Source organism: Atractosteus spatula, chromosome 2, assembly GCF_055471065.1.
Source record: "Atractosteus spatula isolate fAtrSpa1 chromosome 2, fAtrSpa1.hap1, whole genome shotgun sequence".
Classification (NCBI taxonomy): Eukaryota; Metazoa; Chordata; class Actinopteri; order Semionotiformes; family Lepisosteidae; genus Atractosteus; species Atractosteus spatula.
The window spans coordinates 46,967,770-46,983,683 of NC_142707.1; the positions used below are offsets into that span (position 1 = coordinate 46,967,770).

The window sequence follows — 15,914 nt, forward strand, 5'->3', positions numbered from 1 at the left end:
GGTGGTTAAGGACTATTCCTTATATAAAACCCTATCACCAATGGGTTTTCTACCCCAAAGCATAAAGGTGACCTGAGTGTTTCTTCGTTTACTCCAAGGTCCAGTTATGGGTGGATGCTTCTGTGAGCTGGGGCCCCATCAGTGCCCCCTGTTTGAGCCCTGCATGAACTCCAATATAGATTTGCTTCAGGCATGTGAATTTTCCAAAGCATAGTGTCTGTCCAAATGTGTCCCCTGAGGGAACAAAGGCTGTGGCAGGAATGATGCAGGCACTGTACGTGCCAGAACCAGCTGCACCACTACATCACTACTTCATCACTTTGTGCCATTTCTGATTGATGTATTTCAATACTCTTTACTCTGACAAGAAAACATCAAATGACTTTTTATTAAACACTGTTTACTTCACATCCAGTCATTTTGAAAAAGTTAAAATAATGTTTTTTCCTTTATTTATATTGACCTGATTTCAAGGCACTTAGAATAAGAGCTAGGCTACTCTTTGACATGGAAACAAGTATTTAATATTGTGATACCCATTTTATCTAGCTGTATATATACTGGTACATTTAGGGCATCACCACAACTTTTCAGTGATGAAACATCCTTCTAAAATAGACTCGTGCCATGGCACGGAGCCGTCTCTCCAGAAGAGAGAAATACAAAGGTTTGATATCATGGAAATCCTCAGACTTAATTACTTGACAATCTGGAATCCTTGCTGATTTTGGGGGTAAATTACAAGAGCTGAAATACTTTTTTCCCCCCTCAGAGGGCAAAAATCCTGCCTTGTTGATAAAAAAACATTTGCTTACATGGTCACTTGTCAGTTGGCGGATAACTGTTTTGTATTGAAAGCACTTAATTTGAGAGGGAATCATGACCATTCTCTCCCATTGTTTGCACAGCTTCATTTCTGCATGGAAATAACAGATTCTCCACTTTCAAAACCAGTCACATAACACCTAATGCAATTACAAAGCAGGGTCCCTGATCCTGGGAAACACTAGTCCCGATCTGCCCTGCATTTCCATGGGGAAATCAATGAGAAAGAAGTACCACTAATGCTAAAACATACATCATATACTAAACAATTTATAGCACCTTACAAAAGTATTCATCTCCCTGCAATTTCCATATTTTGTTGATATATGAGCTTGCAATCAAGATATTTTCAAGTAGGACTTTATATTTAGAATGAATTCCGATAAAGCTAAATCCATTCTGACAGTATGTAAATGATTCAGAAAATTAGATCATTCGCAAATATTCAACCCCCTTGGCTGTACACTTTATGAGTTCAAAAGATTAGTCTAACAGATCACAAAATCAGTGAAATGGTCGCTGTGTGTAATCAAACTTTATTTCAGAATGAATGCATCAATCTTTGTAAAGTTTCCTCAGTTTGATACTGAACATCAAAGCACAGCTCACATCGTGCTATACTACATAGGAATGACTAGAATAGGAAATAGCTCTGACAGAGAAACACAGGGAAGGAGACACTGCTGATCAATGTGAGCTGGAATGGGCCATGTAGGGGCACTGTCTGGGAATGACCTTAATGGTGTCTAGCCAGGAAAGCAGGGTATTGGTTAGGGAAGCTGCAGTGACACTAACAGTAACATTGAAAGATTTGCGAAGTTCCGTGGCTGAGACTGGAGTCTGAATTCACACACTGACACTACTCCCATTGACCAAGTCCCTCTATAAAACTAACCTGTATGGACAAGGGACAAGGAAGAAACCATCATGGAAAAAGACTCATCTTAAATCTCATATAGAGCTTGGGAGAAAGCAACAGTATTTAGTTTTGCTAGAGTTTTGTATAAAAAAAAAGTTAATTGGAATTCATTAACATGTGACATGATTGGCAGTGGGTAAAAACGTTTCATTATATTTCAGTTCATTAAAGCTGCAATAACGGATAACCACAACAACATTACACACATTCCATAACAACTCAACAACAATTAATAATGCTCTATATCATTAGGTGAGTGTGATAGCCTTGGTCTAGCATGTGCAGTATCAGTATGTGGCACTGATATCCATTTTCTAGACTTCAAACTGCTCTTGTTCCCAACATTCAAACTCACAATCCCTGTTCTCTTCAAGAGGTTTGTGCTACAAATAGAAACCGAATGTTCCCAGTAGATATGGGAACAATAGCCATTACTTCAAGAGGCTGTGACCACAGGGACATCTTCCCCAAACTTGTGAGCTAGAACATCGGTCATGTAGCCTACAGAAGGGGGCTCATTATGTGGATAATGTGCTGTACTCTAGATGTGGAGGGATTTCTGAAGAAGTGGACGGCAAGTTGCCTTCCTTGATTAACACATCAATTCTTCCGGACACGTTCTGCTTCTCTCAGAATTAAAGCCCTTAGAAATAATCTGAGGGAGACATGGACACTCAGAAAATGCAAATATAGCAAAATTAAAATGAAATTATAGTATCACTAGCAAGACTGAAGAATTGAAACAAAGCACCAGAAAAGGAAAGAGCAGGTCTGAGCCTTAACCACAGAGGTTGGAGGATCTGGTGAATTAATATACAGTATTTCAACACTGTGAATTGTGCACACGTAGGAAAAAAAAATGTATAATAATCATAATAATAAATGCAGGACTTGATTTCTCAGGCAAGTAATGTGAGGAAGTGGGAACCGTTCACTTACCTATATCCTGTACACAACATTTATGGGCAGAGTACAGTGGGTGTGACTTTAATGTTGGTCCTGGAGAGTCACTGTACAGTTTTCTAGGTCACCTGTTTCTAAAGACTGAGAACACCTGTAAATTGATGATGAATTAACCAAGTGAGAACTCCCAAATAATCTCTAAAGTACCTCATTTAATAAATTAACAACGGTTAATCAGCATAATGAATTGACCAAGAGCTTTTGGCTTAAATGTCAGTGCACCTGCTACAGTACATAAATATGGTAACTATCCTGAGAATAACTTTATGAAGTTGTTCCAGTTGTATTATTTTGATAATTTTTTCTGCACTATTAAACTGCTGTAACACTCACTTGGAGAATGGAACAAAACCTATAATTACTGGAAGATTTATTAAATAAGCATATTTTTTCCAGAAGTTGTCAGGAACTAGGTTTCCTCCCACAGTCAAAAGATATACTGGTAGGTAAATTGGCTTCTAGGAATCATTGCCCTGATGTGAGTGAGTGTGTCCTGCAATGGACTGGCTTCTGCTCCAGGGTGTACCTGCCTTGTGCCTGTCGCTTGCCAGGAGAAGCACTAGTTAGAAAAGAAAATGGAAGAAAATTACATCATAAATTTTAATAATGAAGATAAGGAAAACGGAAAGGTAAAGACTGGTTTTCAGCTTCACCTTCAGTTTTGTGTCCATGACACACACAGACCCATCCTTCATATAAGGCACATTGAATTTTGAAGTTGGTTTGGTAACAAAACCAGTAAATTTCTTAATAGCTCTAGTAAACACTAGACAAATCAATTGTACAGACCTCGCCCTTGAATACTTATTTTAACCAACAACCTGTTTAGAAAGAACTTGAAAGCAGTATTTAAACAGACCTTTCTTTCACTGAAGCATGGAAAGATGAATGCACTACGATGAAATTCATTTGAAAAGGTGATATCATTAACAAAGAGATACAAATAATGTCTCTATTGTAATCACATAGGCTGGAACTGCATAGATATGCCTACCACTATGGAGACTGCTAAAAAAAAGGCTTTAGATGCAGCCTCTCTCCAGAGACAAGTAACAGGCCTCCCAGGTGTTGGAGCCTTACAAAGCCATGTGGTTGCTCTCCAGGTTCAATACACTGCTTTCATAATGAAAAGATTCATGTTCTCAGTTAATAACTGGCCTAAAGAGGCTTTCACTGACTGCATTAAGTGCAGTTATAATGGCTAGGTTTATTGAATAGATTAGTATTTTACACAATAAGGAGTATTAGGTAATGTTGAGATTGTTCTAGCTGGTAACAATTATCAGGAACTCGCACTCAGCATTTACTGAAGCAAAAAAATGTATGAAGTTTTTCAGAAAAAAACTATTGTCTGTTACATTTAAAAACTAATTCTAAATTTGAGGTTTATCAGATAAAAAGCTCTTGTTGAAGGCATTAGCTTTTGCTTCAGAAAAGTCAGTGCAATTAGACTGCAAATGTGAATGTCTACAGCTCTTGAAATCCACTTCAGAATTAATAATTATAATGTAAAACTATACTTTGGGTGTTTTTTAAACATTCATATATACCAAACACATTTAACACTATTGGAAACAGTGAGCCAAAAGCATATTACTGAGAATTATTTGTGAAAGAACAGGCTTTTCTCAGTTTGCTCCGACAGCTGCGTTTTTAAAATAGAAATTCCTTTCTAAACAATTCTAACCATTTGTCAGTAATAAAAGAGCATTTAAGGTCTTCAGCAGCGTTGCTTTCAAGAATTGCGAGTATATTTAAATCAAGAGCTGTAAAAATTCCAACACAGTCCACTAGCATGAGTTGTATTTCTCCCTTAGGCTTGCTTAACATCCCATCACTTTCAATAACCACTGATGTGATTCAGTGCCACGGTGGTCTGGAGCCTCAGGAAACACTGGGGGCAAGGTGGGATACACCCAGGATGGGATACTAGTCCACACACACACACCAACATGCGCACACACCAGGCCCATTTCAGAGAAGTCAGTTAACCTACCAGCATGTGTTTAGATTGTGGAAGGAAACTGGAATACCTGGAAGAAACCCATGCAAACACAGACAGAACACACCCCAAGAATCAAACTGAGGACCCCAGCGCTGCGTGGCAGCAGTGCTAACCACTGCGTCACTGTGCCAGCTCCCTGCATGCGTCACATTTTGTGAAGTCGCCAAAAGATGTTCAAAAACATATCTTATCAAACTGTTTTATTCAAAAGCCGAGTGCTCAAACTGAAGACTGAAGACGTGTTGCAGTAAAATGAGAGCAAACACTAAAAAGAAAAAACTGAAATCTCTTGATTGAGTACATTTTCAGATCCATGAACTCAATGTTTGGTAGAAGCACATTTGGCAGCAATTGCAGCCACAAGTCATTTTGCTGACATGCCTCTACCAGCTTCGTACCTTGGCTTGGTGTAAATTCTTGCTCGTTCTTCTTGGCAGATTTGCTCAAGCTCTATTAAGGTTCTTGAGGAACTGCAGTTTTCAAGTCCTTGAACAGATTTCAAGTTAGGACCTTGACTGGGCCACTGAAAGACATTCAGTTTCTTATTCTTAAGCCACTCTAAGTTTCGATCACTGCGCTCTTAAAAGGTGAATTTTTGTCCCAGTTTTAGGCCTGAAGCAGATTTTTCTCCGTGACTTGCCATTACTTCCGTTCCTATCAGTCTTGAACAGCTTCCTTTTGATGCAAAGCAGAATTATAATGCTGCCACTGCCATTCTAGACAGTAGGGATGGTGTTGACTGAGTGATGAACTACTGCATTGCATTTGCATTTAGCAACTTCCAGTTTAAGTCTTAATTGAAAAAAAGCCTTTTGTCACATTTTGCAGTATCTGGTAAGTGCTTTGTTGCAAACCCTGTGAGAATTTGAGATGTTTTGTTGTCAGTTTCTTACAAGCTCCTTTTGTGGAGTAATCCGGATCTTGTTGACTGTTTGAAACCCCCCCCCCCCCATCTTAGCCACTGAAAACTATAACCCTTGCGAAGTCGCTGTTGGCTTCACTGTAACATCCATAACCAGGTTCCTCTTTGCCCAGCTGCTCAGTTTGGACAGACGGCAGTGTCTAGGTGCCTTCCAGTTCATAATGATAAAATATCATAATAAGATATTATGGGTCTTTAAAATGTTTTTTATAGCCATCTCCTTATTTCTGCCTTTATACAACTTTATCTCTGAGTTGTTGTGAAAACTCCATGGTCTTTATGGCATGTTTGTTTATTCTGAAATCATGTGTACCACTATTACATACAGACAAAGAGCATTCAAGTTGCTGTGTGGCTCATTTAGGTAATTGTTTGTGTGCCTAAATTGATTCAGGTGTGCCACCGCAAAGGGATTGAATACTGCTGTAGTCATGACTTTTTCATTTTTCGTTCATAACATGTATGTATTTTTTTGCACTCAATGTATGGAGTAGGCTGTGTTTGTAAAACATACTCATTGCTAGCTCAAATTGTCCTGACTGCAAGATTTAAGGCAACAAAATGGGAAAATTGTGCAAGAGTTTGAATACAGGTACAGGGCTACATACATGATCTACTGGTTTGTATAACATTATATATATTTCAAGGAACTGCACAATGTAAAATATTTTAAATGGCCTATAAAATACATCACAAACAGAACTTGAAAAAATTAAAACTTAAAAACTGATCTTGATGAAATTCTATTTTCTAAGCTTTGGGGAAAATATGGGTATGCCAATTTAAGACTAATAAATATTTCCTAACCTTCCAGGGTGAAGAAAAATTCATTTATATTTAAAAAATGCATTCAATTTTATTATTGTTTATTATTATTTTATTAATGTCAGTTGAGGGAGGGCTAAATTCATGCTTAGGGGATAAAGAGTTACATAAAACTGGTAAATAATGCAGCATTATTTAACCAGCTAAAATTATTCACATGGTACAATTTTATATACTATGGGAACCTTTGGACAGAAATCATTATACATGCATTAATGGCTATTTAATTGGAAACACGAAAAAAATAGGATTTTGTAGGGAGCTCCACACCCCCACAACCCTTTGCGAAAAGAAGTCTTTACTTTTTTCAGGAATGACATTTTTTCATAATACTTCCACTTCAAAATTGGACAATGGAATCAGGTGTACATGCTTTAGCATGTCTTCTTATACAGATGACCCCTTTGACATTGCTCAGAATGTAAGATAATATCAAACGTCATGTGCAAACAGGAGTTATTAATTTAAAGACTTTAAATAAATTAATTGCTCTTACAATCACCCCATACATTTAAAAAGAGAAAAAACATGTACATAAAAGTCAAATCATTTAAGGCACACCCCCAGCAATTCCAAGTTATCATAACATCACAACATAGCAATATATAAACAAAACTCTCTTGCCATCTCATCATATTCCTAATTTCATAATGCTGCAGTTATTATTCTTTTTGAAATAAAGCAAAAGTGTGATATCATGCAATTCCTGTTGCCATTTTATTTTCATATTTTATGATATGACTAACCCTAAAAGATCAAATATGTGAAAACACGATAAAACACTCAGCAAGGATCTAGGTGTTGCGGGAAATTGAACAAGAAATTATCCATATTGAACTCAAGCGTTAATATAAAAGACAGCCTTTATGTGCATGAAATGCCAATTTGACCCAAGGCATCAGCTTCCAGGAAGGAAGTAAGAGAGAAAACAAAGCCTGAGCAACTGGAGTCCATGTGCCATATTGTCTCTCTAACAGGCAGAAACTGTAAACATGAGAGCTTTTTGAAAAAAAAAACATACTTATGTAATTGCGACTCCTTTCTTGTCAAATAAAGACAGGAACTAATTACCCCTTCACTTTCTTGAATACTAAGTGATTATGATTTTTCCACTTCACCCAATATTTAAATAACAATGTCTTTTCTTTAGTCCAAAAGAAGGCCCTAATTACAAAAGTAAATCCATAAAAATTAGAACAATAAAAAATCACTTATATTATCAAAGTACTATTCACTATTTTGTGAAAAAAGTGCTTCTTGTCTTTGAATAGTGCACTCCCTCTTCATTCACAAGCAGAAGCACACCAGCTTTGACTGTATTTAAATAACATTTTATAAAGAGCAGGCAGGTTAAGGTGAATGTGTTTCTGCTTCCAGGTACTGTAAACTGGATGTTCTTTTCTGACACTGTAGGGTATCATGAACAACTTCTACTTTGAAGGGCAACAAGTGCTAAAAATAAAATTTTAAAATTAAAACGTTTACAGCTTATGCTGTAGATCGATGCAAAATGTTTTATGATAGTTTAGGAATATTGGTTCAAGTCCACGTTCATTGTCGTATGTACCTGTGTACAATAAAATGGTTGTATGGTTCCTTACATGACAAATGGCACAACAGATGACATAATGAACACATTAAAAATTACATTACAAATGACATCGCATCACTATGTGTGAGTTTGAGTGTGCTTTGACAATTACTAAATAAAATGTCATAACCATAAATTTTAATCTTTCTCTTTTTTATAAGTTATTATTAACTTATATTTTTATTAAATATTATTTTTATTAACCAAATGTGTGTTTTTCATTTCTCAATCGCAATCGAGCTCAGAAGTGTGGATCTGCACACGGGAGTAGGAGGAAGTGTGGGCAGACTCCTCTCAGACTACACTGGCCTGAGCTGGAGGCTCACTGTTGAGTGCAGGAGAGGAGCATCCCTCACTAACAGCACTATATAGCTGCACGTGCAATTTAGGAGGACACATTACTCTTTATTCATGCAGAACTGTAATGATTACTTTCAGGATTTTTGTATTTCAATAATGTATTATGATGACATGCTACAAGTAGCTAATAGTTATGGGTAGTTGGTACATAAATTAAAGAAATGCATAGTTAAAACATGATATCATGTGGAAATTAAATGTAGATTGGAGGACTAACTCTCGTGAGCCACTAGGTGGCGCTGTGTATTAGCTGTGGTAACCACATGGTCCTCCACTCGACATTAACATTTTTGTCCTAGAAACAGATGTTTACTGTAGCACGAATTTTGAGGAAGATTTAATCTCTCATTCACAACTGCATTCATTTTTTTTATTTTTATGCCCTATCACTTTTAGAATTTGCTAATTTTACCTGAAAAGGAAAAAACATTTCAGTCAGTTACAGAGCCTTTTTCAGGTATAAGACAAAAAACTTTTTTGTTTCATGTAGTGTTCAAAGAGGACCAAACGTCTTGTAGTTCCTTTGCATGTCTGCCTGCTGATGTGGCTAACCAGTATAACCACTTTTAACACATTTTAACAACAACTCATCCCAGTACACACAGTGGGGTGAGAGAGACTGCTGGGTTGGAAAAGCCTTCCACCATTCCTCGTGCTGGGATCATGCAGTGTTTTCAACAGAGTAAGCAGTGATTGCAGGTAAGATCACCAACAGCACAGCAAGCTCCCAGTTGTACAGCAAATTGAGGCCACACTGCATCTTTAGTCCATCCACCCTGCTGGAGCTGAGCCACCCTACACTCCACCAGTTCAAGAATTTCAGCCTCTGTCGCTAAAGACAAAGGCCAGACTGGCACCCGTTTACAGATGGTTACGAGCCATTACAGCTTCAGTCACAGGCAGGCACCCATGGATACTTCGCACTCAGAAGGCATTATGAAATCCTTTAATTGTGCATCTAAAGTATGTATTCAAACAGTAAAGTCCTAGCACTTTTGTGCTAGTTAGAGAGAAATTTATACTGCACTTCTAATTTTAGTCTTACCGTGTTCTCCAATAAATCTAAGAAATTGCTGTAATCAGATTTCACAAGAATCAAACCAGGCTCAGAGAATACATAATTTATAAGGCAGCTTGATTTGAGATTCTCAGGGTATTCCCTGTTTACATGGAAGGCCCTGTGTTAGCGGACGTCTAAACATTTGCATATGTTCATAGCTGTATCTCCTCTGAGCCTTTTCTTTCCAACAGTAGAGACTGAGCATGCCATTTTGCCCCAGGGTTTTGAAATTTTATTATGCTTTTACACCTCATTCCAATTCTTCATCCATATCTAATATTTTTCTCATATTGTTGTTCACTGGTTTTTCGGAATACGGTATTTACAATGTCTGTCTTCATCCAGCCATAGTTTTAATTAGACAAGAGTTAGGTAACACATCTAAGTAGGAAAAAGAACTTATGAACATTAATTCACAAACAATGGAATATATGCCAGAATAACTCAATCTGACAATCACATAAAGAAAGGAATTCGAGGTCCTTTAAATTAAATAGATAAAATAAGACTTCTTTTACCAGCGCAAGTCTCAGAAGGACATAATGCATATGCCATTGGACCTAAAATTCCATCTACAGTCAACATTTTTGTAGTCTTTCCTGCAGGTTAGAAATGCCCATTGCTGCAATTGTGCTTAATATTTCATAATCCTATTGTTAAAAACGTAGTGAGATTTTTTTTTAAATAACAAAACAGAAATGTACAATGCAAGTGAGAAGAATGGGTCCTGGACTGTCTCGTACTGTTGGCTTCAAATGATCGATGATGCTGTCAGTCATTATCAAGGCTGACAATCTCGGCTTGACCACTTTCCCCAAGGTGAGACAGCAGCTTCCTGTAGGCACTTCTGGGAGACAGCGAGACAATAATAATCAGAACGCTTTTCAGAATCCTGGTAAAAGCAAGTGAGACAGTGGAATGGCCACTGGATTAATTAACATTCTAGATGTGACGCAGTCCTTGGAAATATACAGAAAACAATGTGTGATACTGATTAGTGTTAATTTGTTTAAAAGGAACTTACATATTAAAAAGTTCAGAACTTTTCAAACCATGTTGAAGAATAAATGCTGCGATTGTGAAAACTGTTTTTAAAAAAAATAAATCTCATTTGGGATCTGCAAGAAACCGAACACTTCCGAAAATGATATACATACATATCTACGGAAGCCTGGATTCTAAACTTACTCAATATGACCAATATCTTGTTTTCAGAACATATCATAGCAACATAACTTTTTTTTAATCAGTTATTAAAAATTGTTTGATTTTTTAAGGATTACAAAAAACCACCTTCTTGCTTAGGCTAATATTAACGGGCATGCTAGAGTACATCAGAGGAAAAGCCTAAAGAGTTAAATCTTAGCTGAAACATCAAGAAAAATAATTTAAAGAGAAAAAAGAGCACTTAACAGTAATAGCACACAAATGACACAATTATTACTTCTTGTCTTTTTCCTCCAGGGCATTCTCATGTAGTCGTTTTTATATTTTGTGAGCTATTCACTATGCATCCAGCCACTCTATTCAATTTGCTGCTCCGTGTACTTATTTTCTTTAAGATTTCCAGTTGTTTTTCCAGCACGGTGGAGGAGCAGAGGGACAGAGAGTGGACGGCTGTTAACAATCAGGTACGACAGAGCCTGTTCTGGACAGGTAACCCTGGGACTAGAATACCAGTCGCCTGTACAGCTTTGATTAGCATAACGTTTCAACTGAGCAGTTTATGAGGCAGTGCTAATGGATAAGGTGTACATGTAAGTAGAATGAATGTGGTCTCCTACCTCTGTGCAGTGTTCTTGCCCAGACCTCTCTTATGTTCTGAGTTCCTGAGACAGAGAGACATGGTAGGTATAAGGTTGACAACCACAGGCTTGTCCAGAACTGCCACAGCCTCTAGGATACTGAACACCTGCTGGTCATACACCCACATATGCTCCTCAATAAATTGCCTGAAAAACAAAGATTGCATCCATCAGTTATGGTTTTGTGCATTGATCTCCAGTCAATTCATATGTTTTACTCATACAACCTTTTCTATTGATTAATTATAAACACTTAATTAGGGTATGGGTATTTCTGAACATGATAGAAAGGAGGTTCACACTACTACAGAGCTGGACAGCAAATCAAAGCTTTTATTTTAATAAACAACAATGAAAAAATTCAGCCAAGTTAAATTTTCCTACAAAAGAACCAATACCATGTGCGATGTAAAAGCCTGATGAACACAAATTGTTCAACCGAATAAAAATGCAAAGGTCTTTCAAATGGCAATGTCCAGTTTATAACTGAAACCACCAGTCAAACGGAACAAACGGAACTGAAATTCATTATAATTCGAAGGCAAAAAGTCATCTAATCAAAAGTGTAAAAAAAATAAAGCTTCCTTGACTTGAAAATCAAAAAGAAGAAAAACTTTTTTCCTAATGTTGTATAATTGCCTTATATTTCCTTATATCGATAATTGTTATTACTGCTGGAATACCCACGTCAAAAACACGTCCACCTGACCTGTTCCACGTCTCTTCAAAGCAAAGAATGATGGAGCCGTGCTCCTTGTGGACGGGAAGGTCACACTAAGCACTAGCCAAGTAGAATATAGCCCTGAGACCAAGACGATGCCATGACACGTCATGATTCTGAGAATTACTGCTAGACAACAAACAATTTCAATTCAACAAGGTACCTTTCCAAATGACAAGGTAGGCGAATGCATTTGAACTATTCTAGAATTGATGGTTCTTACCTTAAAACAGCAATCAGCTGGGAGCAGGGCCGCTCTGCTGCAGCTGCATGGCAACTCTCAACCACAAGCTGCAGTGTGTCTGTGCTCAGCTTTTTCACTGAACATGGAAAGGAAATGATGGCAGTAAGGTTACACACTGTACTGAAGACACTGGTAGAGATAGTGTAACACCTTTTAAAAAAAAACCCAACAATTGGTCTCCTATCACTCTACTGCACTACAGTTCTTCATTTTTTATTTTGCACTTGACTAGATAAAAAGAGCATAAACCTAACATTCATTATGATATGCGTGTTTGGCATCTGAGCTACAAATGAGCTACGATTTAGGATAACAACTGTTATTGGTAGGTTTTAGGATGGTTGAAAGAATGGGCAATTCAGTACAAACTGGCCAAATTTACTTTTATGTTACAGAGCACAGAAGGGCATCTATTCTTCAGGCGGTTAATTACAATCTTTTACGGAACTACGGATTCAGCTCCTGCCTGCTCTGTGACAGCATGAGTTTTTGCACAGATCTGGAAAGAAAATGCTTTGTTTTAGGTTTTAAAAAATAGAAACCGCATTGAATGAAAATGATCCTATTCAGAGTACTAACTAAAGATTCCCCCTGCGACCACAGCGGCATAAACTGCACACAGCAACAGAGGCGCGCCGCTTCCAGCGCACCTGACACGGAAGCAGAATCTTACATGGCGATCTTCACAGGGACTCTCACCTTGTGGCTCATTCACCAGAACTAAGCACTTGAGCACTGCTGGCAGGGGGCCGGTGTAGAAAGCCGGGTCACTGTCCTTGGCTCTTCTCAGCACCTCGTGAAGGAACGACAGCACAGATGCCAAACGTGCTGGGGGTGCATGGCCTTTGAACTGCATGTAACTGTCACTGAAAGGTGCCAAAACAAATTACTGACAATCCACACCATTGGCCACAGACAGAAAGAGGTTTCTCTGATAACATCAAAGGTATTTCTGCTTTGAAGTGCAGGAAAGCAGCTTTTGCCCATGTACTGTATATCTCCCCTAGTTGCTCCCTCTGAACCGTTACCAGTCCAGAGAAGAGCACCCAGGTACGTTCGTTCTGGAGCTTAAGGGAATCCCCAAAGGCACTGACAAAGTCAACACAACAGATTTCTTTTGATGAACAGTGAAACTTGAACCAAAAAGAAGGCATTTCGTTAACCAAAGGGTTGTGGGAGTCAGGAACAAGCTACCCAGCCATGTTAATGAAGCTGATATCCTGACGTCTTTCAAGAAATGGTGGGGTGGGGGATGAGATCCTTGTATCAAATTAACCTCCAAAAAGGGCTTAGATGGGCTGCATGGCCTCTTCTCTTTTGCAACATTTCTTAAGAAGAAACATAACTAAGCTGTTCAAACTGAAACATAAAAAAAATCCCATTTCTACTCTTTTGAACCCATAACCCTTTTTGCAAATGGCACCCACAGGCACATTCAAACCGAATATGTTGAAAATGTGGGAAATGAATTCAACCTCATGCTGTAGATTAGGAAATTCCTGAGAGACTTGCTCTTACACTGTAACCTGGAGAACGGCGTTCTTTAGAGGCGTGATCCTGGGGCTGGCTGTGGTCTCGCAGATGGCCAGCAGGACTGGGTGGTTGGCAATGGCTGCGCCAGAGGGGGAAGATGGGAGAAAGCGGCCTAGGTACTGCTGGATGACACTGCGGAGCTGCTGCTTCAGGTAAGTCCCCTGCTGCTGGGACAGAGCCGATGCCACAGAAAGACCCTTGAAAATAGAAGGAGACGGATGCTTTGTAAGGTAAGCAGCACAGTAAAAAACAAAACATGTGCCTGGCTGTTTGCCAGCAGCCATATCACTCTGCAAATCACAACTGGCAGCCCACTGAAGCTAAGCAGTGTGAGCCTGGTCAGTACCTGGACGGGAGACCTCCTGGGAAAAACTAAGGTTGCTGCTGGAAGAGGTGTTAGTGGGGCCAGCAGGGGGCAGTCACCCTGCAGTCTGTGTGGGTCCTAATGCCCCAGTATAGTGACGGGGACACTATACTGTAAACAGGCGCTGTGACTTCGGATGAGACGTAAAACCGAGGTCCTGACTCTCTGTGGTCATTAAAAATCCCACTCTCGAAAAGAGTAGGGGTGTAACAAAGCAGCTCTATTAATAAATTTCCCATTGGCCCTTACCAATCTTTGCCTCCTAATAATCCCCATCTATGAATTGGCTTCATTACTCTGCTCTCCTCCCCACTGAGAGCTGGTGTGTGGTGAGCGTTCTGGCGCACTATTGCTGCCGTTGCATCATCCAGGTGGATGCTGCACATTGGTGGTGGTGGAGGGGATTCTCCATTACCTGTAAAGCACTTTGAGTGGAGTGTCCAGAAAAGCGTTATATAAGTGTAAGCAATTATTATTAATTATCATTATTGTTCTTTGCTGGGAGAAGGGCAGAGTCCTTGTAAACCAACAGATACTGACCTGGAGGTAGAGAGGGAGGCTCTCCTTGACTGCAGACAGAACCTGCGGAGGAAGACCTTTGTCCTGCTGGAACAGGGCATGAGGGAGGAGGAGACTGTCAATTATGCGGAACAGTAACTGTTGAGCTTTGGATGTGGCCAGTATTGGACTCCACTGCTTCACCAAACACCCTGCAATAAAAACACAAACAGTCATGCTTTAGGGCATCTGAATATGCTGTGATCTGCATAGAGAAAGAAACCCAGGAAACACAGAGGAGGCAATAAAGAGTGTTTACAAATGCATTAGAGGATAGGGAATGTTTTACACACACAGAGCAACGGGAATGTACACAAATTTCTGTACATCAATTAAACAAGTTAATTCTATCCAATGCAACAGAAACTGTTTGATTTCTGTGGTTTTTAAACTGTTCCCTGTTCATATGTGAATAATACAGTAGTTATAGACCTGGATATAAAAAAGTGTATCAGGAACACTGTTAACTTGCCATCATGAAATCTAAATTCTATGAGATTTTTTCAAAATACATGCTCCAATGAATGACCTGTATTGGACTATTACATTAGATACTGTATAAAACGTTGTTTTGCTAGAATGAGAAAAAATGGGAACTGGTTTCCAAGGATGAGAGCTGTGCTTTATTATTTGTTGCAGCTGGCGAGTACTCTCACCTCTTCTATCTGAATCTTTTTTTTTGCCTACCTTTCATTCGGAGATGAAAGGTCCCGGCTGCAACAAAGCAGCTCTATTAACATGCGAGATGCATCAAAGACAGCGGTGCCAAAGGTGCCGGTCACTTCATTAACATCTTGCTTAGGCATGATTGAGCTCATAACCGTGAACTCCTACAGATCATGTGAACGGTGGAAAGGAATGAATTAGGCTTCATTGTCTTCCACAGTTTGCCCCGTTCTTTTTATTGGTCTTATTCCTGTCCGGACTTGTTGCAGGAGCTGATGCCCTGGCTCTTATCAAGAAACAGCTGGATGGGACCCTTGAACAATTAGCTACTCCTAACCTAAAAAAGGACACGGGCTGGAAGACCATCCTCTCATTTGTAACCTTCCTAGCGTTCTGTCCTGCGGCCCATCCCCTCCAACCCCCTGGGTTTCTTTTGAAGTCACACTAAAATACCAGCAAGGCAAAGTTTACTATTTGTGGGACAATTTATAAATTCAACTCAAGTTCTAATTCAATCCCAAATCAATTGGATTTGACTACAACAATTATCTGT

The 15,914-nt window shown here is 39.0% G+C and overlaps 1 protein-coding gene across 1 annotated transcript in view; it reads right to left on the minus strand.

The window, feature by feature from the left end:
• Nucleotides 1–8,927: 8,927 nt before the first annotated feature.
• Nucleotides 8,928–15,914, minus strand: part of mms22l (MMS22-like, DNA repair protein) — a 68,662-nt gene continuing 61,675 nt past the window's right edge. The window contains exons 20-25 of the mRNA XM_088940372.1: nt 14,678–14,847; nt 13,759–13,970; nt 12,940–13,106; nt 12,220–12,316; nt 11,255–11,422; nt 8,928–10,317 (exon numbers count right to left, since the gene is read on the minus strand). Coding sequence (XP_088796498.1) covers nt 10,242–10,317; nt 11,255–11,422; nt 12,220–12,316; nt 12,940–13,106; nt 13,759–13,970; nt 14,678–14,847 — 890 coding nt within the window. The 3' untranslated portion in view covers nt 8,928–10,241. The remainder of the gene's footprint in view (nt 10,318–11,254; nt 11,423–12,219; nt 12,317–12,939; nt 13,107–13,758; nt 13,971–14,677; nt 14,848–15,914) is intronic.